Source organism: Natator depressus, chromosome 8 (genome assembly GCF_965152275.1).
Source record: "Natator depressus isolate rNatDep1 chromosome 8, rNatDep2.hap1, whole genome shotgun sequence".
In the NCBI taxonomy this organism is placed as follows: domain Eukaryota; kingdom Metazoa; phylum Chordata; order Testudines; family Cheloniidae; genus Natator; species Natator depressus.
In genome coordinates this window covers 62,582,769-62,609,409 of record NC_134241.1, presented here as the reverse complement: position 1 = coordinate 62,609,409, position 26,641 = coordinate 62,582,769, and the positions used below count along the sequence as shown (strand labels likewise).

Here is a 26,641-nt window from a genome sequence, read left to right as displayed (position 1 = left end):
TTTTTGGTCAGATTGGTGAATGTAAAGGTAGGCTTGGAATTGTGAGCAAGGAAACTACCTCCTGTTGTCTGATCCAACTGTTCAGAGGAACAGGACTTTGTGTCCATTCTTTGTAAATAACAAAGGCTGTGTCATGGAAATACTTAACACTACACCGATTTTTTCCTCCCAACATAAAAAAAGGTGGAAGACCCTGAATATTGGCGAAAGGCTTAGGCTAAAAAGCGCAAAGTCAAAGATGGCCAAAAGGAATTAAAACAGCACATAAACAGGAGCGGGAGACTTTGCAAAAGATATTGAAGCAATAGTGGGAGGTTTATCAGAAAGGACTGAGATGACATGCAGTCTAAGGCCATGTCTACACTAGTAGTTATGTTGGTAAAATTTTGTCACTCAGGGGTTTGAAAAAATACCCGCTGAGCAACATAACTTTTGCTGTCATAAGCGCACACATGCACAGCACGATGCCAATGAGAGATCTCATTGAGCTAGTTTTATTATGTTGACAGGAGAGCTCTCTTCCATCGGCATAACAAGGCTACGCGAGCCCTCTGACACCGGCACAGCTGTGTTGGTACAACTGTGCCGCTGTCAGCTTGTAAGTATAGACATGGCCTAAATCTTTCTTCAGGCAGCAGCTACAAAGTATCTGGGCAGACTGAGAAGGCCAGCTGGAACACTCACGCTCTGGACTGGCAAGGCAGATAAATGAGGCGACAAGCAAACTGACTCCCATGGATCAGAAAGTTTCCTAGGAACTACAGGAGATTAGGGGAGCCTTGCCTAACATGTAACCTGTTCACAGTGCTTGCTGAAGCAAGGATTTAGGAGCTAAAAATCAGCTTCAGAGGGATATCAAAGGAGTGCAGATCACAATGGAAGGCAGCTGCCTGGATGAGGAACGGGGCTAGCCAGAGAAGTTGGGTAAGCCTCGACATTTGCAAAGTTTTTCTGTCTTGTCTGTAACCCACAGAAGCCCAGATGGCAGAGGGTGATTGTCCCAACTCAAGTAGTAGTGTGGTCACTTTGCTTGCAACCTGCATCTCTTTACCTCCATTTGTCATGTCTATTTAGATTGCAAGAGGTCTGGGTCAGGATCCATGCTTTCCCATGAGTTTATATGGTACCATCACAATAGCGCCACTCTGCCATGCATTTTTGTATTTTTAAACCCTAGAATTCCTCAGTAAAAATTAAGAAATCTTTTAGTCAGATGATTCACCAGTACTGTAGTTTAATTGGAGATTACTTACCTCTTTTCTTACATTTAGGATATGCTAATTTCCCCTCTATACACTGTACTCTAAATGCAAATATTGGATTCCTCACATATCCATTTTTACAGTCAAATTCAATAAAATCTCCACTTTCTGAATACAATTTAGCGGTCTCCCTCCATTTCAGCTCAAGATTGTTTTTCTCCATCTCTTCTGGGGATACTGTACATGGCTCTGGAAAAATAAAAATGTAATGTCATTATGTACATGTGGATCTATTATTGGAAATTTGATTCACTAACTGTATTGACACTGACCCTGTCCCCAAAAGCTTTACATAGTTAAATAAAACAGGGAAATATTTTCAGACAAGATTTGAAAAGTAAAGGAGAGATGGTACGGCTGAGAGAACACAAAGGAACTCTAGAGAAGGAGGCTTTTACACCAAACAGTGTGATATTGTGGGAAGGGACAGAGAGGAGACAGGGGCTAGATGAACAGAGAGAGAGAGAGAGAGAGAGAGAGAGAGAAGATTTGATTCCTTTTTACAATGTGGCCCCTTTGTGCCACTCAGCTAATGCAAATGGGCCACAACCTAACCATACCTGGCCAACAGAATACTCTTCACGTGGAAGGATGCTCTTTGCTGGCATAAAGCTAGCAAATCAGGCTCCCCATTGTCATCCCCCATCCCTTTTGTATAGGTGACATGGCAGGAGAGAAAGGGGACATGTCAGGTTATTCCCGATATGTGAAGTCAGATCCAGGACAAACCACCCCACAAGATAAGTTCACCATAATTTAGGAACTACACAGAAGTAGTTGCACAGCTTTGGAACACTGCACCACAATATACTCCAGCCATTCCCTCATGAGGGCATGTCTACACTTATCAGTAGATTGATACTGCTGCAATCAATGCAACGAGTGTTGATTTAGTGGGTCTGATGAAGACACGCTAAATCGATGGGAGAGCGCACTCCCATCATTTTGTGTACTCCACCTCCCTGAGAAGCATAAGGGAAGTCGACGGGAGATGCTCTCCCATCAACACAACACAGCGTAGCCACCACTGTAAGTGGATCTAACTACATCAACTTTAGTTACGTTATTCATGTAACTGAAGTTGTGTAAGTTAGATCGATTTACCATGATAGTGTAGACCAGGCTCACTCTGAGCATATGGAGGTTAGAAAGACACTGGTGTAGAGCAGACTACATTGGTTTTATGCTATTAGAGCACCCCCTAGGCAAAAGCGGAATCTGCTGCTGCTCATGCCATCATCATGTCTACTCCTGGCACTAAAGAGCAATGACCAATATTCCTCATGCCGTTCTGTAAATTACTGAATTGCAGTTCATAGCGTCTACTCTAATTGAAAGCTTTTCAACTAAAAATATATTTGAATACATCTTTTCATTTACAGTAAACATTGGTTTATTGTAGTGGATTTTTACAGGTTTTAACTGAGATATTATTTTGGGGGTACATTCTAAATACTTATAATGGCATGGCTGTTTGCCACTTCCAGATCTTTTAAAAAAAATATGCAGTGATATCCCTAAAAAGAAGGAGAATCTTCCCCTAACATATTCCTGTCTAAACCAGGAGTAACTCCATTCAGACTGATGGAATTAATGTGGTGTTACGCCAGTACACGTGACATCAGAATTGGGCTCATAATACGAAAAATATATACTCATCACAGTTCTTTTTCATATATTAGATTTTTGTACCTACCTAAGCAAACTGGTGGTTCTGTCCATTGGCCAGACTCGCAGTGAACAAATGGACCTCCCCTCATTCTGTGTAAACTTTTGCATCTATATTCTACGGTTGAACCTGATTCATATACTGGCTGTACAAAGGCAATGGTGTCTCCATTATCAATAGCGGGTGGGGGCCCACACTTTCCAGCAGCCTCTAAAAGTAAATATAGAAATAGAGAATATTTGCATCAGCGATTATTTACAGTAAATACTGTAAGATCACAAATATTACACAACACCGCTATCAATATACTCTGACAGAGCCGGAAAAATCCCAAGGGAAATGTGAAAAAGAGTGAGCCTGATATTGGAACTGAACACAAAAGACTGAAAGTTTTATCTTTATAGTTGAAGCAGCATGATATTTGTTTATTAACAACTAACACTATGGAACTGATGACAAAATAGGTAACTAGCTACTCCAGCTTTGTGAAGACCCGATTCCACGTTGCTTTTCAAGCAGAGAATGTAGGTTAGTTTGAGATCTTTTGGGTCAATCATCTCTGCCCTACTAATCCCACCATTCTGCCTTAAACACTGACTAGCAGGGAAATGGAAAGTGAGAGGCTTTGGCCCAACTCCTCTCCTCCTCAGGCTCATGTGGACCAATCAACCTGCTTTTTATCACTGAGGAGTGCATCCATGTACAGTACCTACTCTCTCCATGACCATATTACCATGTAGAGTGTTGGATGCACCCAGCACTTGTCTCAGACTATTGTGAATTATGACATTACCATAGTATCTAAATATTGATAGAAGAGCGAGACTGAGGATAAAATAATGATAAGAGGATGCACGCTAAATAGAAGTTGGGATAATACACACCAAAGGAGTGGAATATGAAACGCAGAATAACACTAGAGAGATAAATGGGTGTGAATAGTACAAAAAATGAGGGGAGAAAGGAAAGAATGAATCTGAGGACAGGAAAGCCTATTGATGTCCCTATAATTGATGAACTCATAAATGTAGCTAAGCTTTGCCTTTTGGAAAGGTCCCTCAGTGAGGTGGATTTTAAAAGTAATTAATAGAGAAGCCAAACTCATAATTTGAAATGTACTTTCAAATGCCAGCTGCCATTTCCTCTCTCTGCTTCTCTTCTCATAGAAAGGGATTGGGATAAACAAGGTAAAATTTTGAAAATGCTAAGGCTACAAATTAACATGGGTAGTAAAAAAGCTTTACTTGTACTGATCATATAATTTGACAGGTTTCCCTGAGCCCTTTTTTGCTTTATGACCCGCTTCTTTTGCCTTATGTCTCATCCCTAGATCTCATTTTTAGAATTGTGCATTTCTGGCACTGGTAGCCATTTTGAAAAAATGTTTTGCCTTTCTATTTAATTTATTCTTATTAAATGCATTAGAATTAAAGAAATATGTTTCTTGCCCTTTCCTCATTTTGGCAAGAAAACATTTTATATATTTAGTGCAATTCTAAATAAATTCTAGTAAAAAAGTATGCAAAATTTTAACAGAAAAATAGAGAGGCTAACATGCATCTTGAGAGAAAAATGACAGTTAGTACATTAATAGTTTACAGAAATCTTAGTAATGGCCAAATAAAGAAGTGTTAAGACACAGGTGAACATGAATATTCCTCACTCTTAGAGGAAAATATTTTTAATAGTACTTTTCTATAGAAGAATATTTAGAGAATTATTTTTACAAAAAAAATTATGCAGTTAGTACAATTCTAAATAAAGTTGATTATACAATTCCACAAAGAATTATTGATGAATGATTAAATAATGTAATGACTATTTAGAAATGCACTAACTGCATAAAAAGAATATATTCTACTAAAAGTACAGCATTCTATATATGTATTAACACTTCTCCTTTATGCCTCTATCATTAAGACTTTGTATAATTATTTAATGACTATTTAAAATACAGTAAATGCATAAGAATATTTTCAGCTAAAACTCTGATTTCATATATATTAACATTCCTCCCTTATTCCTCTGACCTTAAGGCTTTATTTAGAAATGTACTAGCTGCATAAAAAATACTTTTGCTAAAATGAAATTAGGGCTGTCAATCACTGTTAACTCACACAAACAACTCAAAACAGATTAACTCAATTAAAAAAATTAATAGTGATTATTTGCTGATTCAATTGCCCCGTTAAGCAATAATAGAATACCAATTTAAATGTATTATAAATATTTTGGATTTTTTTCTACATTTTCAAATATATTGATTTCACTTACAACACAGAATACAAAGTGTATAGTGATCACTTTATATTTTTATTACAAATATTTGCACTGTAAAAAGATAAACAAAAGAAATAGTATTTTTCAATTCACCTCATACAAGTACTGTAGTGCAATCTCTATCATGAATGTGCAACTTACAAATGTAGATTTTTTTGTTACATAACTGCACTCAAAAACAAAATAATGTAAAACTTTAGAACCTACAAGTCCACTCAGTCCTACTTCTTATTCAGCCAGTCGCTAAGACAAACAAGTTTGTTTACATTTATGGGAGATAATGCTGCCTGCTTCTTATTTACAATGCCACCTGAAAATGAAAAAAGGCATTCACATGGCACTGTAGTAGCCAGCATTGCAAGTTATTTACATGCCAGAAATGCTAAACTTTCATATGCCCCTTCATGCTTCAACCACCATTCTAGAGGACTGCTATTAAAACTAGGATTAATTGTGATGTTTTTAGTTTCGTGATTAATTATTTCATTGTTTGACAGCCTTAGAAATAACGCATGTTAACATATATGTATTATACAATTTTTTCTGCCATTACTACATTACATTGCCCTGAGGCTGAAGCAGAAAATGTGACAGAAGTTTCTGAAAGTCACGGATTCCATGACTTCTGTGATCTCCATGTCATAATCTTAGCCTTAGTCATAGTACCAATCAATGTAAACAATTGTTGCAGATTAGTATCTAGTTAGTTTTTAGAATCACAATTTTGGCTTTCAGAAAAAGGTGCTGTTACTCTGCAGATTTTTTTTTTAATATTCATATTCACCCAGACAGCCAATGAAATCCTGGTATGTCAAAAAAAATGAACCAGTAGAGTGACATCACTTTTTTCTGGAAGTTTAATGATATGTGGTGTTATCCTGGTCCTACTGAAGTCAAACAAAGTTTCTTCCACTGACTTCAATGGAGTGGGCATTTCACTAATTGTCTCTTGTGTACTGTCTAGCTCATCTGGAAGTGGTAGTGAAACTGTGGTCCTAAAAAATACAAAAAAGAGCACCATCATGCAACCTTATTCACATTATGTTGTGGGTCAAATCCTGAAGGCCTAACATCAGACTAGTGAAATGCCGACAGACCCCGGTCATCGGCTGGCAGGATCAACCCTGGGACCTCAGGAGCTAAATGCATGAGCCTCTACGGCATGAGGTAAAAGCCATATGGCCCTTAGCTAAGGCTGTAGCAGACTCATTAATCTCTAAGTGGTCCCTGTGTCATGAGAGGGAAAGAGCACCACACCCAGGAGGTGTGTGGGTTACACTAGGTACACTGAAGTCAATGTTAACTACTCAACATGAGTAGGGGTGGCAAAATTTGGCCCTCAACCTTTACTCAGAAGTTACTCAGGCCAAACTCCCATTGAAATCCACTGAGGATTTGCTTGAATAAGGAGCTGAGGGCCAGAGCCTATGTGAGAATTTTATCATTAACGCTCCACATGACCATTGCCAAGAACATCACAGACTAGAAATAGATTTGCTTTCTGGCTTTCGAGTGAGCATAAAGTTGTGCATTAAAAGAAGAGATACAGGAAAGCAAACTCTTCTGAATGAGAGTGAAGTTTTTGATTCTAACAATATCATCACTAGTGGGCTATTTTAGAAATAGGAAAGTGAAATACCTCTGCATTCTGGTGGTTGGGACCACTTCCCTTGCTGACATGTTACCGTCGGAGACCCAATAAGGCTCAGACCTTGTCTACATCGATAACGCACCCTTTCGCCAGGGAAATACCTTCGCTGCTTAGCACCTAGAATCCTACCATAAGAAATCTCTGGTGCAGGTGCACATCTCATATCTGAAAAGACATATGAAAACACAATCACTGACACTTTCCATGAAGGACATCAGGTTAGCACTTACGGTATTCCATTAGCTGTATGCAAATTCTATTCAAATCCTCTAGTGATTAACCAGTCCTGTTTAACAGAATACTTTAAATTGCAGGGAGGTGACAAAAAGGCTATCCGATAGTGAATTGTTTTGTGTTAAGATTCATGGATGGGTTAAGATGCAAGTCAAACAAAATTATCAAGTTTCTGGAAAACATTTAATGCTTGACAAATCAATCTTTATTCTGTTCGAAACTTTCCGGCCAGCTCTCTACATATCATATTGTGCTCTTCCTCACTAACTCACTTGGACTTTATGCTCTGTGGTTGAGGTGGCTATGCCAACTAGACTCTGCCAAGTTCTCCCCAGAAATAACAAGGACAAAGCCGTGTAAGCTTCTTCAATAACTTCTTCTGTTCCCCTTCCATGCAAACGTGGTAGGGCCTTCAGGACTCCAAATCCTTGACTCTCAGGTGACTAGCCAGAGGAAAGGAGTGTCTTTGCAGGAGCCACTTGCCTTTCCAGTTTTCATTCTGGCCCCTGACAACACAGCTCCAGCATGTGTCCGACTAATGATTCTCAAATCCATGAGGAGACTTTGCAGAGTGTTAGTTGCCAGTGTCAGCTCTGATTAAATAATCATTGTAAAAAGAGCAGAGCGGAGCTGAGTTTCTCCCTTGGAGCATCAAATCATCATCCTCTTTTGACTGTTCTGTGTCAGTAGCACTGCTAGCTACTAAAATGAGATACTGTTTATATATATTTACAGCCTAAGGATCAGCAAATGACCAACTGCTTGACAGACCACCTCCTTTCCCAAGAGATATTGGCACTGGAATCAGTGAAGGTCCTGGATCTGTGGCTGCACTGAATGCAAGGGCTTCACAAAATTGGCAGCTCTTCAAAAGCTAGGCAGTCCAACTTGGGCAGAGCAGGGCCAATATGACTTAGTGGAGAGGTGTATAAGCATATGCTGCACCTTCCCTGAAAGGACAAGCAGCTAAGGGTACAGCACAACTGTATTTGCATAGGTGTGCATAGCTCTTTCTTTTTGAGCTTCAGCCTTTAGCTGTTTAGTTCCTATTTCAATCTGGGTTGCAATAATGGGAAGGAGGTACAGACAGCAATTCCAGCAACTGGATGGGGGGAATATTACCATTTAGTTAAATGCACTGTATCTCCTGGCCAGCTGGCAGAAAACAATTGATGGGAAGCAGGGCTCAAACTGGGTTGTGTCACAGTCAGCACTTTTTTCGGGGGGAGGGAAGGGTTATTTTATATGCTTCACACTCTGAGATTTCACATGGAAAACTAAAGTAAAGAGCATGAGGAAAACCATAAAAATAACTGAATGAGTGTAACTGATGCCAAGATGCCTGCCTGGTTCTGCGCTTAGCTTGGAAAGATATTCCTAAGTGGGGTGAATACCTTGTGAATCTAAATGGGGTTGGCTCAGATGTCCAACTATTTCACTGGTGATCAAAGCAGGTAAAATAACCGAAAGAGTATCACAGAACTGTACAGTCAACAGAGAATGGATGGCATTTAGGAGATAGCCGCCGCTTTCTCCCCCCTCAACTTCCAAGCTCTAATTCTGGGGTCAGGAGGATTCTTTCCTGACTCTAATGGCTCTTGCTGCAGACTCATGCAGACATCACAAAACCAGTTATGTTCAGTTGAATATTTTCAAAACCATGCAGACTAGAACCAATATGTTTTAATGAAGGTTGAGATTCTGATGTCAACATAGGACCCTGAGAGCCAGAGTAGGTTCCTTAACCCAGCCCTGTAGGTTCTTAACCTGTAGAGTAGGTTCTTAACCCAGCCCTGCCCAAAGGTATATGAAAACCACACTGTGAGGCAATCCTGTTTTGAGCATCTGCAGAATCTCCTGAGAGTAACATCTCGCCTTGGTGTACCAAGAAAGTAGAGATTAAGAGAGTACCACCAACTCCCCAACCCCCAGCTTGAGCCCCAGTGAAAGGGTGGGACTGACTCCTGCATAAAACTCCCAGAAAGGGATAAAAATGTAAAATACAAAGAGCAACATTATCTGAATCAGCTCACTACAGCTACTAATGGTTTGGTTCAGCTAGTAAAATGGCTGCCAACATACTAGCAATATACTATGGTATGAGTTCCAGCAATGATAATGTGCAAGAAGCATACTCAGGGAGTCCAGACACCAGATGGGGTCTACACTATTTGGTGAAGTCTGCTCTCAGTTCTGGCCACAAGTTGGCAGACAAAACCAAATGCTTCTTAGTAAGATAAAGTTGGACAGTAGGGATATGATAAATCTACTTTGGTTGGGTAGCCAAATATCAAACAACTGTTTGTATTCAACTGTTCCTCAGTTCCAGAGAGGCCAGCGCTCCCAGAAGGAAAGAGACAGCATGAAGAACTATGGATGACCACTTAATCGGTGCAAAGATTCCAGGCAGTGCAGCATAAGGAACTGCAAGACATATCCTCACTAAGTATATGTAGCATTAGTTCATGAGTATTCACTCAGGTCCTGCAGAATACAAAATAGGAGGAAGTTGCTCACTTTGTGCAGTAACAATGGTAATTCAAGATGTGTGTCCCTGTGGGTGCTCCACTGTAGGTGTATCTGCGCCCTTGCGCCTCTATTCGGAGATTTTTGGTAGCAGCGTCCATTAGGCATACATTGAGTGTCCAGATGGGGTGGGATCTGAGTTACTACAGAGAATTCTTTCCTGGGTATCTGGCTGGTGAATCTTGCCCACATGCTCAGGGTTCAGCTGATTGCCATATTTAGGGTCGGGAAGGAATTTTCCTCCAGGGCAGATTGGAAGAGGCCCTGGGGGTTTTTCGCCTTCCTCTGCAGCATGGGGCATGTGTCTCTTGCTGGATGATTCTCTGCACCTTGAAGTCTTTAAACCATGATTTGAGGACTTCAATAGCTCAGACATAGGTGAGAGGTTTATTGCAGGAGTGGGTGGGTGAGATTCTGTGGCCTGCATTGTGCAGGAGGTCAGCCAAGATGATCATAATGGTCCCTTCTGACCTTAATATCTATGAGTCTATGGGTCTGTGAGCCAGCACATGTTTTCTCCCTCCCTCATGGTCTGCCTTGAGGCTACCTAGCACTGCGCAGGCGAACCCCGCTCAGTTCCTTCTCTACTGCAGACCCCTTATGGAGAACTCTGAAGTAGAGGGGGGGGAGCACCCATTGGGGGACACATCTCGAAGAACCATCATTACTCCACAAGATGAGTAACTTCTTCTTTGAGTAGTGTCTCTATGGATGCTCCACTGTAGGTGACTCCCAAGCAGTACCGACCACGACTGGAGGTTGGACTTTGGAGTGGAGTCTATTACTACAAAGAGTACTGCGGAGCCAAAGATGGCATCAGAGACTGCATTTCCAGTGATCACATTATGTTCTGCGAAAGTGTTGGCAGAGGCCCAAGTTGCTGCTCTGCAGATTTCCAAGATTTGTGACCGAGGTAAAAATTGACCTCATGGAGTGCATACGGACTCCGGACGGAGGCAGCAGGTTGCGCCCTTGATAACAGCGATTAATGAAACCAGAGACCCATTTGGATAGTCTTTGAACCGATATTGCTGAGTGTTTGGATCTTTCTGTGAGTGAAAGGAAGAGTTATGGGGACTTCCTGAAGTCCTTAGCTCTGTCCGAGTAGAGGGATAGTGCTCTTCTAACATCTAGCATATGCAGAATCGCCTCCCTGCTGTCACAATGTAGTTTTGGGAAAAAAACAGGAAAATGGATCTGTTGATTCATATTCATATATGGAAAGCAAAGGCAGCTTTAGGGAGAAATTTGGCATGTGGCCTCAGAGTTACTTTGACTTTAAAAAAGACCATGTATGGTGAGTGTGCCATCAGGGCTGCTGTTTCTCCTGTGTTCCTAGCTGAGGTGATACAATTAGAAATGCTGTCTTCATACAGGGGTGGCGAGTTGTATGGGCCTGTGGTGCCCGCGCTCCAGCAAATTCAGGGCCCAGGAGGCCTGCCTCCTCCAATGATAGGGGCCAGGTCTCTCCCCCAGCCCTGCCTGCTGCCCCCACGTGCCTCCTGTGCTGAGTGTCCCTGCCTGCCCTGGGGAGCAGGGGGCTGTCCCCTGGAGCTCTGCGCTGCGCTCCCTCACTGACTGCTGCCGGCTACAAGGGAGCGGCACCAGGGGCAGGCTGAGGCAGCTGCTGCGCCAGAGGAGGGGAGGAGGTGCATGGCATCCCCCCTCCACACACACACCCCAGCAGGCGACTCTGAGTCGACTCCAGGGGGAGAGGGAACTTATCCTGGCTGGACCTCCTAAGCAGCAGCCTGCCAGTGGGGAGAGGGCTAGGGGGAGTCCTCTCTGGTCCCCAGCTCTGAGGCTGCCTGCTTGCTGCACCACAAACTCCTCATCCCCAGCCCCATGCCCCGCACCAGCCTCCCTCTGTCCCAGCCCAGAGCCCGCACCCAGCACCCAAACCTGCTCCCACACCCAGCACCCCAAACCCCCTGTCCCAGCCCAGAGCCTGCACCCAGCACCCAAACTCCGTCCCAGAGCCCACACCCCTCCCGCACCCAAACTTTCTCACAGAGCCTGCACCCCAAACCCCCTCCCGCACCCAAACTCCCTCCCAGAGCCTTAGGCAGGTGTGGTGGGTTGGGACTTGAACCCATTCTGGCCACCATCAAAAATTATACAAACCTGTCGCCCCTACATGGACAGGTGTAAGAGAGAACAAGTTGCCATGGGCTCAAAGGGAGGTCTAATCAAAGCCCTGAGAACTAGATTAAGATCCCAGGCTGGAGTAGGTGGTCTCACATGTGGGAAGAGATTCCCAATGCCCTTAGGGAATCTATGTATCAGCAGGTGATCGAACACTGAGTATCTATCTACGTGGTGTTGGAAACCCATTTTCAACGTGAGATGTACCTTAAGGGAGCTGAGTGAGATTTTTGACCTCTTGAGATCTAAAATGTCGTGTAAAATAAGAGAGAGGGAAGATGAAGTTCGGTCTATGTGCTTATAATGACAACACACTTGGAATCATTTCCATTTTGTAGGTACGTACATCGAGTGGTCAACTTTCAGCTGTGTAGAAACACGTCTTTCACCTTGTCAGAGCATTCTGCCTCTAAGCCTTGGATCCAAGAAGGAGCCAAGCCTGGAGACAGATGACCTGCAGGTTGGGATGAAGGATCAGCCCATTGTTTTGAGAGAGCAGCTAAGGAATGGGCCAAAGAGGAACTGGAGAACATATTGCCATCTTTGTCAGGTAAGGGAACCAGACTTGTCTTGGCCAGGAGGCGGCAATCAGGATAACTCTCCCTTTGTCTCATTGAATTTTCAACAGTACCTTGGATAGAAGAGGAAACCGGGGAAAGGCATACAAGAGGTTCCCATCCTATGGGAGGAAGAGGGCATCTCCCAGTGAATGTTTCTCCGGACTGGCCCTGCAGCAATAACAAGGACATTTCTTGTTTCGGTAAGTAGCGAAGAGATCCATAGTCGGGGTTCCCCAAAGGGCAAATATATTTTAAAACACCTCTGAGTTCAGTTGCCATTCGTGGTCGTGAGAAAAATTCCAACTGAGACTGTCAGCTGTCAAGTTCTGTATCCCTGGTACATAGACAGCTGAGATAAGCACATTGTGATGGATGCATCGATTCCAAAGTTTGAGTGCTTCAGTGCAGAGGGAGGGACATCTGGCACTCCCCTGGTGATTTATGTAAAACATACAGGTCATATTGTCCATCACGACCTTAGTGTGGGTGTTCTTGATGGAAGGCAGAAAGTGTGCACAGGCATTCCTGACAGCTCTTAGCTCCAAACATTGATATGGAGGATCACTTCTGTGAAAGGCCACTTGTGCACTGAACCTTGTGGTTGTATAGGTGAGGTCCCCAGCCTATTAGAGAGACATCCATTGTTAGAGTCAGCGTCAGTGGCGGTTGCATGAATGGAATGCCTGCTCGGATATTGGATGGGTCTTTCCACCAATCCAGAGAGTGCTTTACTGTGAAGGGCAGTGATAACAGTTTGATTAGTCTGTCCCTGTTAGGGGACTAGACAGATGTGAGCTGCATCTAAAGACACTTCATGAACATCTGGGCATTTGGAATGACAAAGGTGCGTGCTGTCATATGACCTAGCAGCTGCAGGCAGTTCCTAGCTGATGTTTGGGGCTGGTCTGGACTGTCTCTATGAGACTTGTAAGGGTGGTAAGTCTGTGTAGTGGGAGGAGTGCTCTCACTTGTACTGCATTGAGGTTGGCGCTGATAAACTCCAGTCGCTGTACTGGGTTTAGTGTGCTGCTATGATGGAGAGAACGCTGGAGAATACCCTGAGTGGATCAGTCTGTACTGATAAAGGTCCTACCCAAAGGTAAACCATAGGAATCTCCTGTATGACAGTTATATTGAGATATGGAAGTAGGCATTGTGTAGCTCAAGGGCCAGAAATCAATCTCTTTGCTCTAGAGCTGGAATAATGGCTGCTAACATGACCATCTTGAACTTCTGTGCCTTCCCATATTTGTTTAATGCCCTTAGATCTAGAATGGGCCTCCAACTCCCTTCGCCTTGGGGATCAGGAAATAATGGGAATAAAACTGCTTGCTCCTGAGTTGTGCCAGGACTGGTTCTATGGCCCCTAGGCATAACAAATTATCTATTTCCTGATGAAGTAGATTCTGTTGAAAAGGGTGCCTGAAGGAGGATGGGGAAGGAAAGTTGGGGGAGGGATGTGAATTGAATGGCGTAACCCTTCGAAATAATCTTCAGGACCCATCTGTCAGAGGTGATATTCTCCCAACGGCTGTGAAAGAGGGCCAGGTGACTTCTGAAGGGGAGTAACAGATGTGTATATGGCTGCTGATGTTGCAAGGTGTAATTGTTCAGGACCTTGACTAACCCATCAAAAGTGCTTAGAAGAGGTGGTCTGAGAGGTCGTGGATTGGGGTGCTGACTGATTCCCTTTTTGAGCTCTGGTCCTCTTATGCTGTGGCTCGTAACCATGCTGAGATGGTGGGTTTTGAGGAGGTTGTGACCTGTGCTGTGGCTGAGAGCTATGTCTTCTCTTCTGTTCTGCAATGTAGATTCCCGGGGAGTGTAATAAATGTGGCCCAGAACCCTTCAAGGTGTGGAGAGAAGAATCTGTTTTCTCCACGAAGACCTTGGGCCCTTCAAACTGGAGATCTTCTTTGGACAACCCAGAAAGTTGTAGCTAAGAAGCCTGCCTCATTACCACTGTCATGGAGACCAAACGAGCCACTATATCAGCTACATGCAGTGCCATCTGTAGCACCATTACGGCCATTAACTGACCCTCTCTGACAATGGCCTGAAACTGCTCCTTTTGCATCTCCAGTAAACTTTCCAGAAACGCATTGAGTTTCCCATAATTAATAAAATCATATTTGGCCAGGACAGCTTGGTAATTTGTGACTCTAAACTGTAATGTTGCCGACAAATACGCAAACCTTCCAATCCCGATCGGATGGGGTTGACTTGGCATGATGCTGCTTGCCTCATGCATTAACTGCATCCATTACATAGAGTTGGGTTGCGGATTTTGAAACAGGGAGTATGCCTCTTTGGTAGGGATGTAGTATTTTTTGTCAGCTCTCTCGCTGGTTGTTGCGATGGAGGCTGGTGTCTGCCAGACAACTTTGGCAGATCTAGAATAGGCTCATTAATTGGGAGGGCAATTCTGGATGAAGAGAAGGTGTACAGAATATGCACCAGCTTGTGATGTGTATCTGCCACCTCCTGTAGGGGAATGTGCATCTCATAAGCCACCCTCTTGGTATGATCCTGAAAGTTTTTAAAATTATCACCTATTGATGGAGGGGTCATTACACCCTCATCTGGTGGAGATGAGGAGAAGTTTGCTGGAGGAGTAGCTTCCCCTTTGAACCCTTCTTCCTGTTCTGCAAAAGCTTCCTCCTCCCCTGGCTCAGGAGCTCTGGACAGCAGGGCTGTAGGAGACCGTCTGGTGGACTCTCTCTGAGAGACACTGGACAGCTGTGATGTCTACGTCACCTAAAGATCCCAATATGGCCATGGAGATGGGGGAAGGGCATGGGCAGTGGGGTTACCCCAGGGGCCTATACCACAATTGTGGGTCAGCTCGATGGAGTTGAGAAGTCCCCTTGTATTGTGGCAGTGGGCCACGATGAGGGGCCAGGGAAATGACCTCCTCCTTGTCACTGTCAGACTCATCACTGGATAAGAGCGGTGACTGGGGTATTGGTGATACATGGCCTGGTGCCGAGCGCGATTCCGGGCACTGGGATGTGCTTGGTATCGGAGCCCCAGTATCAAGTAATGGGGATTGTTGTTCTTCCTCAATTGTCAGGGTGCCGGAGCTCATGCAATATCATGGGCTCACTTGACACTGCAGAGGATTGTCAGTGGTATGTTATCAGTACCAATGGTTGAGAAGGTGCAGAGCACTCCCTAGATGGGAGTTTTGTTGCACCCGGTACCGAAGGTTTTCTCAGTGCCGCTGTTTTAGAGATGGTATGGTAATTGTCTTTCTCCATGGGGGGGGTGGTATTGCTGACTTAGAACCTGAGCCCCTGGCATCATAGTGGAGGCCCCCTTTCGGGTACCGTGCTTCAGTGCTGCTGGTGCTGTGGGTATCAAGGTGGTTGCACTGGGGAACTTGGGCTGGCCAACCACTCGGAGCCCTTTTTATGAGCCTTTAGAGGGGGAGTCTGCTGGTTTTTTTCACAGCTCTATCCCCTGTGAAGTTAAACCTCCGGGGATGATCCAGAGTTGGCACCGGAGTCCCCTGGAGACTGAAGTGTCTTCTCCATAAGGAGGAGTTTTAACTTCAGTTTCCAGTTCCTGCAATACCGCAGCTTTAGCTGGTGGCAGAGGGATCATTTCCGAGGGATATGGGACTCTCTGTGGCACCAGACACAGTGAGACTGTTTAGCTATTAAAGGAATCAATTCCTTGCAGGAGAGGCATCTCTTGAAGCTGGAAGAGCCAGGCATGCCCCTGCAGGGGGACTATCACCCTCTAGCAGTCAGGGATGCCGAAGAAATTGTCTTCTTTCTTCCTCTTCTTCTTTTCTTCTCTCTCTCTTTTTTTTTTAAGTGAAATTTTTTAAAAAAAGAATGTCTTCTAAATGCTCTGGGGGAGGGGAGAATCACCCCAGATAGGGCAGTAAACAAGTTCTTTTTCTTTTTTAATCCCAATGGGGTAAAAGGGAAATGCTAACTATTAAGGAGAAGAAAAGAAACAAAAAAAGTACTATTTATGCTTATGATGCAGATAAGGAAGGGACAACTGCTTTCTCCATTTGAGGACAAAGGCAGTTGAGAAGGAACTGAGGGGGCTTCACTCCTGCAGTGCTAGATAGCCTTGAGGCAGATCATGAGGGAGGAAGAGCCTATGTGTGGGCTCAACAGACACTGCTACCAAAAATCTCCTGTTAGGAGCACAGCTACACCTACAGTGGAGCACCTATAGGGACACTATTTGAAGAACCAGCACCAGTTTGTGTGGATTATAGAGAATCATAGAATATCAGGGTTGGAAGGGACCTCAGGAGGTCATCTAGTCCAACCCCCTGCTCAAAGCAGGACCGATCCCCAATTAAATCATCCCAGCCAGGGCTTTGTCAAGCCTGACCTTAAAAACTTCTAAGGAAGGAGATTCCACCACCTCTCTAGGTAACGTATTCCAGTGTTTCACCACTCTCATAGTGAAAAAGTTTTTCCTAATATCCAACCTAAACCTCCCCCACTGCAACTTGAGACCATTGCTCCTTGTTCTGTTATCATCTACCACTGAGAACAGTCTAGATCCATCCTCTTTGGAACCCCCTTTCAGGTAGTTGAAAGCAGCTATCAAATCCCCCCTCATTCTTCTCTTCTGCAGACTAAACAATCCCAGTTCCCTCAGCCTCTCCTCAAAAGTCATGTGTTCCAGTCCCCTAATCATTTTTGTTGCCCTCCGCTGGACGTTTTCCAATTTTTCCACATCCTCCTTGTAGTGTGGGGCCCAAAACTGGACACAGTACTCCAGATGACGCCTCACCAATGTTGAATAGAGGGGAACGATCACGTCCCTCGATCTGCTGGCAATGCCCCTACATATACATCCCAAAATGCCACTGTCCTTCTTGGCAACAAGGGCACACTGTTGACTTATATCCAGCTTCTCGTCCACTGTAATCCTTAGGTCCTTTTCTGCAGAACAGCTGCCGAGCCATTCGGTCCCTAGTCTATAGCGGTGCATGGGGTTCTTCCGTCCTAAGTGCGGGACTCTGTACTTGTCCTTGTTGAACCTCATCAGATTTCTTTTGGCCCAATCCTCTAATATGTCTAGGGCCCTCTGTATCCTATCCCTACCCTCCAGTGTATCTACCTCTCCTCCCAGTTTAGTGTCATCTGCAAACTTACTGAGGGTGCAATCCACACCATCCTCTAGATCATTTATGAAGATATTGAACAAAACTGGCCCGAGGACCGACCCTTGGGGCACTCCACTTGATACCGGCTGCCAACTAGACCTGGAGCCATTGATCACTACCCGTTGAGCCCGACAATCTAGCCAACTTTCTATCCACCTTATAGATTATCCTGAACCAACTCAGTTTGTATTCCTAGAGAGGTGGTTACCCTTTTCATAAATTTCTGGTACATTTTATAATCATCAAGGTCAGGGGAAGATGATTCTGAAACAGGAGCCTCATCTGTAAATAATGAGGAAGTGCTGAGTGAAAGGATTAGTGTCAATCTGCTCTACTGTCTGCTGAACATCAGGAGGGTCAGAAACTGGAGGGATAATCTCTTTCAGCTGCTGGGTACCAGTGCTGGTACACAGAATGGTAATAGGTAGAGAATGGCACTTTGATTGAGACCCAGCAGAATGCTGACTATCAGAAGATGACCTGGAGTCTGGAGAAACCACTCACATTCCAGAAAGTCCACTTCTGTACTTCATGCAGAACCATGCCCAACTCCAAAGGAAGCTATGCCTCAGTCTGCTCATGTAAAAGTCATGGTGCCAGGGCCTTGACCTGCACAATGAGGAATAAGGAGATGCTTAAGATCTTCTGTAATGAGATTCCAATATTTAGGATCCCACCTCTAGTTTCAAGAAAATCCAGCATTGGAATGCCAAGCTGGCAAGGTACTGTGTAGAGCAGATGGGTTGTGGGACCTAAACCAACATAAGATGGAGAGTACCAGAGGAAGCATCTGGGGCTGTCCTGATGAAGGGACCTGCTGGACAATAGAGCTTCAAGACTCTGGCACTACTTACAAAGGCTCAGTTCCCAATGGCACTGAATATGTCAGTGCCAAGGAGGATGCCAGTACCATGGTTAGAGGTACAGGCAGAGCCTGGACATTGCCCTGCACGAATGGTAATCCAGCAGCAACAGGCATAAAATATCACTGGCTGATGCATACACCTCAGGTGTTGTAGATACCAAAACAGTAACATGCATCGCAGCAGAAGTCTATGCTGTTGAACATCTCGGCCAAGAAGTCTATGCTGTTGAATGTCTTGACTGGCCATGAGGTGTTGGAGTCGACAACTCTGCGTTGCTCGAATGTGGAAATACTGGGAAGAGCCTCACAGGTGCTGGCTTAGCTCTAACCTCACTAGTGGTCTTTTGAAGAAGACGACAATGAAGACGATGATGACTTTTTCTGGATGAAGAGGCTGAGGTGCTGGATGACTTCTGCTGCTTGCATGGTACTGGCGATAGAGAATGATGTCTTCTCCCTGGCTCTTTTTGACATGCGGAGGCCACCAATTCTGGTGGTGTGCTTAGAGAGTCGAATCTGAATCCCTGTATGGTCAAGTGGCTGAGTTCCAAATGGGGACACAATGCTGCTTCCACCAGGACATCTCAAAGTAAAACTGCCCTCAACTTCTTTGACCTGGTTTTAAATCCCCTACAAATAGGGTACTTATGCCTAATGCATCCTTCCCACTTCAAGCAGTGGGCGTGAGAATCAGTGTCTGTCATAGATTTGCTACTGTCAACAGCACTTAAATCCCAAGGTTTAAGACATGCCCTGGTACTGAAAATAAAACTTGAAGAAAAACAAAAAAATATTTGAAAATGAGTGCCACTATCTAAACTACAGCTATACCGAACCATTTACAATGAAAGAATGCTAAAAAGATTTCTAATGGGAAAGTGTGAGAGAAGCTCACACTGTTCATCTAGGGGTGGCAAGAGAAACTGAGAGGGTGAGGGCAGCTCTGCCCATTTATGCCCTTAGCTACAAGCACCAGTGTGCAGCAAAAGTACATGTACCACCTCGACAGGTACCACTATGGGAATATGTTCTCTGGCTTTGATGAACTAGTGCACACACAACCAAGGTGGAATGGACAGGTGCAAGCACTTCAAGACACAGGGACTATAGTGGATCACAAATTGAATGAGTAAAAAGTGTGATGCTGTTGTGGAAATGGCAAATGTCATTCTGGGAAGTATTACCAGGAATGTCATATGTAAAACAAGAAAGGAAAATGTTCCACCCTAACTATTGTCTACATAGTTAGAAAGTTAAGTCCCGAATCAGGTTACTTTTTTTCGAGGTTGTGGAATCCCCATCATTCGAGGTTTTAAGAACAGGTTACCTTTCAGGAATTATCTAGGTATACTTAATCCTACCTCAATGCAGGGGGATGGACTAGTCGACCTTTCAAGCTCCCTTCCAGCCCTATGATTGTATGCTCCCAGCTCACTAAAGTGCACCTGGTCTTACTTGTTTTAATTAAAATACAAACTCCTACCTTTGCAAATTGGTGGTTGTGACCATTCTCCATCTTCACAAGTTACATAATTCAATCCCATACTTTCAAATCCTTCCTGACATTTATATTGCACTCTAGCACCAGGCAGATACCTTCTCTCCTCATTATTTATAATATCAGCCGTTGTAACTGCAGGTGGAGTGCTACATCTTGCATCTGAAAAGGGAGAGAGACAAATAAACATACTAGTAGTGAAACTCTATTAATGTAATATCTTATTTTCATGAAATATGTTATGTTCCAATAAATGAAGGTTATTTGCTTCTAATCAAAGTTCTTTGAGATATTGGAAGTTCTCTGCATATTCGCACATGTGGGGTATTGTGCTGCCTAATTATGGTTAATGGTTGAACCTTCTCCAAGCAGCATCTGTTAAAGTGCTTATGCATGCTCCTTCTATCCCTTCCCTCTCTGTCTCTGAACATTCTGAGGATGAAGATACGTAAGGGGTCATGGCACATTCTATCACCTCAGTCCCTTTCACTGCCAACCCAGAGGTACAGTGCAAAAGGACTCAGAGAAAGAGGGGAAAGTGGGTGTGAAGTGTGAATATGAATAGCCATTTCAAAAAACTCTGTTTTACAAGTAACCTTCATTTCTTCTTCCAGTGGCTCTCCATATTCCCACTTATGGGTAGTTTGAAAAGCAATGAGGAAAATAAACTGGAGGACATCACAGAGCACTGCTCTACCAAATCTAGTATCTGCCCTAGAAGCCAAATTGAGAATATAATGATTAGTAAAGTGTGCACAGAAGTCCACGTTGCAACCCTGCCAATTGCAAGAAAAGGGACTTGCTTAAGGCAAGCAAAAGACACTACCACAGCTCTAGTGGAATGAGATCAAAGTATCCTAGGTACAAGAATTTGTTAACATGTAACATTCAACAATTCATTATTTAATCCATCTAGAAATAGTCTGGAAAGACACAGTCTGACCTCTGAGACTTTTAGCATAAAACATGAATAACCTAGATTATTTTCAAAACCGTTTTGCTTTATTTAAATAATATGCAAGAGCTCTTCTTAAATCCAAAGTACATAAAACAGATTTTCCCTTCTTAGCATATGGCCTTGGAAAAAATGTCAGGAAATTAATTATCTGACTTATGTGAAATTCAGAAAGTCATTTTGGCAAAAGTCTGGGATCAAGTCTAAGAACCACCTTATCTTTATGAAAAAACTTAAAGTGGGAATCACCATCAAGGCATTGAATTCACTCAGCCTTCTGGCTGATGCCATGGTAATAATGATTGCTGCCTTAAATATTAAAAATAAAAAACACTCAGCCAAGGGTTCAAAAGGTGGTTTCATAAATGTAGATAAAACCAGCTTAAGACTCCAAGAAGGGACAGGATCCCTCAAAGAGCATACATATTAGATACCTTCCTTCTCAAATTTATTATCCATATTATGCACCAACTGCAATCTACTATCAACCAAAATATGGTAAGCTATAATAGCTGAATAATGAACTTTCAAAGATGAGTTAAATAACCCTTCAGTTTTTAAGTATATTAAATCATCCACAACACAAGGTATGTTTCAGAGTAACAGCCATGTTAGTCTGTATTCGTAAAAAGAAAAAAGAAAAGGAGTACTTGTGGCACCTTAGAGACTAACCAGTTTATTTGAGCATGAGCTTTCGTGAGCTACAGCTCACTTCATCGGATGCATAGCATATCGTGGAAACTGCAGAAGACATTATATACACAAGGTATGGAAGCTGAGACAGGAGAATCAGATTTTTTCCTGCATACAAGCCACAAATCTGGACTATTTCTAATAAGACCAATGACTTCAAACTGTAAACTAACTCAAATGAGACTCCCTCCTCCTCCTCGTCCTCCATTATTTGATACATTTGAATTTCCCCTCATTGATGGTGAAGGGGTAATTTAACTGTACTCCTCAGAGGATAACTGCTCTGACTGACCACCACCACAAGTCCAGAAGGCAGGCTGACTAGTGTTAGAACATTGTTCAGATTTGGCCTGTAGACCTGGGATATCCAATGCTGCATTGGTCTTATTTTGAGATGCACAAATGGAGTCTTACAAGTAGTCACCACCATGAGACCCAGGAAGAAAATTATTTTCTGAGTTTGACATATTTTAATGTTTAAAATATTGTGCTATTTTTTAAAAAAAATCTGTTCTCTGGTAAGAAGATTTTTCGCTGCTGCTGTGTGCACTAAGGAGCACATGAATAAAATTATGTGAGTTGGGTAGAGATTTGACTTTTTGACATTCAGATTTAGCTCCACGTTTCAACAGCCAATCATCCAAATATGTAAACAAAAATATCCTGTTTTCTGAAATGTGATGCCACAACAGAGAGGCATTTCATAAACACTCTTGGTACCGTGGACAGGCCAAATGCGAAGACCTTGTATGGGAAATGGCGTCCTGCCACCAATAAGTGAAAATACTTTCAATGACTGTGTCAGATAGAAATATGAAAATATTTGTCCTTTAAATCGAGAGTCGCAAACCAATCCATAGCTGAAAGTGAAGGGATTACGGAGGCCAGAGTTAACATATGGAACCAAAACATCCAAATGTACTTGCTCAGATTTCTGAAATCTAAAATTGGATGAAACTAGCCAGTCTTTTTTCTGCACCTGAAAGTATCTTTAATAAAATCCCTGTTCAGATACCTCATTGCAGCACATATAAGCAGTAATTTCTACACTTCTGAAAGTAGCAAGGCCTTGTGAAAAGGTTCATTGGAAAGGGATGATAGGGGGAATTGAAGGGGTTAGTTTCTCTAACTGAATGGCATAGCCCTTGTTTCTAATTTCTATGACCCATTTATCTGATGTAATAAACCTTCACTTGCTGATAAAATTGGCTAGCCTGTCTCCATAAGAGGAAGGAACGAGTCATTGCAGTTTCATTTTCTACTCTTGATATCACATCAAAGCTGAAGCCTGGTGTTCAATGAAGATGACAGGGAGGAAGCGGATTATTTTGATTTAGGCCTCAATTTGAAAGACCTCTTCTTGTGTTACCTCTGGAAAAATGTAGCCCACTGGTGTCGTTGCTGACATCTTTGATTTGACAAGAAATAAGCCAAAGAAGATTGTGGATAATAATGTCTCTGACTATGGAAAGAAGGTATAGAAAGTATCCTCTTAATAGAAGAAATCAAACACAAAGAGCAGGCTGTCATTCTTTTCTCCTTCAGTTTTCCCAACAACTCATCTGTCTTTTTACTTAAAGGACCATCCCTTTTGAAGGGGAGATCCTCTACCTTTATTCTAGTATTCAGAGCCAGAGTGAAAAAGCAAACCCAAGCATGTGTCCTGAGCATAACTTCAGAAGCCAATGCTCTGGCAGAAGAGTCTGAAGCATTAAAGAAGGCCCTGAGTGTGTGCTTTGCTACATTTTGACCCTCCATTAGGATTTCATTTGCCAAATTCTGTATGCCATCTGGCAAATCCTGCAGAAACAATGCTATCTTTTTCCATAGGTGGAATTGATAGCAGGCCATAACTGCTTGATAACTTTCCACCCTAATACTAAGAAAGGAAGAAGAAAACACCTTTCTCCCCAAGGAATCAATATTTTTCCCCTATCAGTAGGAGTGAAATATGCTTGTCCAGATCTCAAACTGCTAATGGCAATAGCCACCACCACTGAAAACACTTCATCCTGATTATCTTTTATAATTTGACTGCCTTCTTAGAGATAAGCTGGCAAGAGGCAGAAGTGGAACAAACAATCTTAGCAGGCTACAGCAGAATTAGTAGTGACATCCTACTCTTGGAGGTGGCACCAAGAGCTTCCTCCAAACACTAGAGGGGAGGTTTCTTCCATGGCTATGGATTATAAATTCAACATGGACACCATGTGATCCATCAGGTCATGAAACTCTGCTGCCATGAGAAGGGGAAGAGGCAGAATTCTCCCCCACATTCTCATCCAGTGACAAATCAGAAGAGTAATCTGTGTCAGCATGTTTTTATTTTGAAAGAGGAGCTATCTCCTCATCTTCTTCAGACAGAGTATCAGGCAGCAGACAGAGTATCTGTAACTAGATGCAGACAGATCCACTGTAACTAGAGGCAAGGATTCTCCACAGCCAGATCCTTTATAGATGAATCATCATATCTCCATCCATATGGAGAACAGCTATAAAGTTACTGCATCAGCACTCAATAAGGCCATGGAACCTAGGGCTGCCAATCTCCACAGCAACTTGTATTCAGAACATATCCACAGGAGGAGGCACAAACTGGGAAGAAACAGTTCTCTTTATTCTTCCTCTATCTTCATATAAATAATGGAATTGATTCTGGATGTGTGATGGAGTGTAATGGAGACAGCAATGGACCTGGAGGGTGGAGAGAAATAAATGGAGAGAAAGCTGTTTGTGGATACCATGTAGGAGGCTGAGGAGGAGAAAGAGGTAGAGATGGATCAAGAGAGAAACTAATAATCTCTGCCCTTCTTTTCTCAGGTGAAGATGACCCAGACCTTGGAATTGGTGAAGACTGCCTTCCTTTGTTTCTCACTTAGACCTGAAGAGCATTTATAACTGAATGATTGTACATCAGCCACTGCAGTAAAAGTCCTCGTTGGATCCAAAGATGGACCTGAAACTGGAGCAGATGTCGAAGCCAGCGTGGAAGACCTGGATGGCACATGATCTGGTGAAATATTCAGATCCACCCACTTGGTCCTTGAAGCTGAAATCAGAACTGGCCTGGATTTCAGAGCCAGAGCCATAGAGGCCCTGTCAGAATCAGACAGATCTGAAAACTTTCATCAATGGGATCTGGCACTGCTAACAGTGGCCGACTTCTCCCTTACCAGCTTCTTCAGAATTGACAGTCAGGGCTGATAACATGGCTCTTGAAGCTGTAATAAGCAGCCTGCTTTCTCCATCAACAATGCCTTTAAATCCCTGACTGCTTGAGTAGCAGGACCCAGAGTTGGACCCAAAGAAGGCTCTGATTTCCAGACAAAACACCCATTGACTTAATGACTTAAAGGAGAGAAAAGACTGCTGAACTGAGCTCTGTATACTAACAAGTACATCCTGAGAATTGTAATATGCTAAAAGGGAAGAGGGTTAGCACCCATTTTATATTTTTTAAATTAATTATTATTCTTAGCAGCTTGCAAAAAAGATTTATTGTTCTACCTTTTTTTTGTCCTTTTGGCAAACACTGATTCCTCCCAATCCCCTCTGTATTTGAAATGATCAGTGTATAAGTTAGCTACTTATTGTTTCTGCATCAGCATTCTGTAATCTATTCTATCTGTCTGACCCATCCAGGTGATCTCTGAGTGTCTATAATAATAATAAGAAATGAGTAACTAGAATCTTTAAAGTTAGATCAAATTACTCACTGTACCTTTACACACAGGTTGTGTGGACCAATTCCCTGCTTTACACATAATATCTGGAGATCCATGGATGATAAAACCAGGATGGCATTGATAACGTACTGTTTCTCCAGGCTTATAACTTTGCTTCACTCTGCCTTCAGTCTGAGCATTGATAATATTTGGAACATCGGTACATGGCGTTTCTGAAAAGATACACACACGAGAGTAAAATGAGTGTAACCCTCCCACAAGCCACCTTTTTTAGTTAAGCCCTTTGTAACTCTTTATATGGATATCTAATTTTAAATAAAGGTTGCAACCAGAACCTAAACACATGCACTAAGTTGTTGGTGGACAATGAAACTTACAACATGAGCACTGTTAAAAATCTGTCAGAAAGTTAAACAAACACCAGCCCTAAATACACTAGGAGTTCAGTTACTAATGAAATTTAGTTTGTGCCTATGTCTGAAACCAGTAATTGCAGCTGCTCCTCTTCTTCTGGACACCTCATGCACGGTGTGTCTGCTTCCTTCAACAGAACTTTGATGAAAATACATCTGTCCATGTAGGCACTTGATATGGCCCCTGTCACTATAATATGTAACTGCTTCACAACTATTAATGGATTTATCCTCACAACCCCACTGTCAAATAGGGAATACTATTATCCTCATTTTACAGATGGGAAGCTGAGACACAGAGTTAAAAAGACTTTTGCCCAAGACTATAAAGAAAGTTTGTGCATTAGAGCCAGGATCTGAATGCAGACCTCCTGAGTCCTGGTTGGGAGCTTTTAAAAAACTAAAACTACTCAAAACAAACAAACAAAAACCAACCAATCAACCAGAAATCCTGAAATTGTCACACAGTCAGAAGCTTTCTAAAGACCCTGGGCCAGAAAACTAAGCTTTTACAGCAATTTGAACAAATATACATGTAGGCAGAGTCTGAATGAGCTCTCCCTTGACATCTAGTGGTGAGTTGTGGAAAAAGACTTCAGAAGCTGATCTTGTTTGCATGGACACACCCACCCTGCATAGGTGCTTAGCATGATGGGCTTGCTTGCCCAAATGATCACTTGTGGCTGGTGTTGGATCCCCAGTCTCCTTGTTATTGGGGCAGGAATAATAAAGGGTTGCTATGCTTGTTGTGTGAACTGAGGACAGCAGAACTGTACCTGGCATACCCCAATGGAGGGACTCACCCTCAACTGAATCACACTCGCTAGGCAGGGGACATGGGTTTCAAAGCCCAATGAGTTGAGAGAGAGTGGGGATAGGCAGTTGTATCTGGTGATGTAGGGCCTGTTTAAAGATCCTAGACACCAACGGATCCTTCCTCTCTCCATGGTAGAATGAAAGAATTAATTTAGACTCAATTGAGAGTCTTGTTACATGCTGCAGAGCTGAAATCACTGATACCTAGGTCTAAGTATTAGGCCTACTTTGGGACAGTGTCTCTA

General features: G+C 43.0%; 1 protein-coding gene across 1 annotated transcript in view; it reads right to left on the bottom strand.

The window, feature by feature from the left end:
* Positions 1–26,641, bottom strand: part of CFH (complement factor H) — a 90,929-nt gene that overhangs the window by 1,542 nt on the left and 62,746 nt on the right. Inside the window, exons 18-22 of the mRNA XM_074961165.1 lie at positions 25,203–25,379; positions 19,819–19,995; positions 6,851–7,027; positions 2,959–3,141; positions 1,254–1,451 (exon numbers count right to left, since the gene is read on the bottom strand). Coding sequence (XP_074817266.1) covers positions 1,254–1,451; positions 2,959–3,141; positions 6,851–7,027; positions 19,819–19,995; positions 25,203–25,379 — 912 coding nt within the window. The remainder of the gene's footprint in view (positions 1–1,253; positions 1,452–2,958; positions 3,142–6,850; positions 7,028–19,818; positions 19,996–25,202; positions 25,380–26,641) is intronic.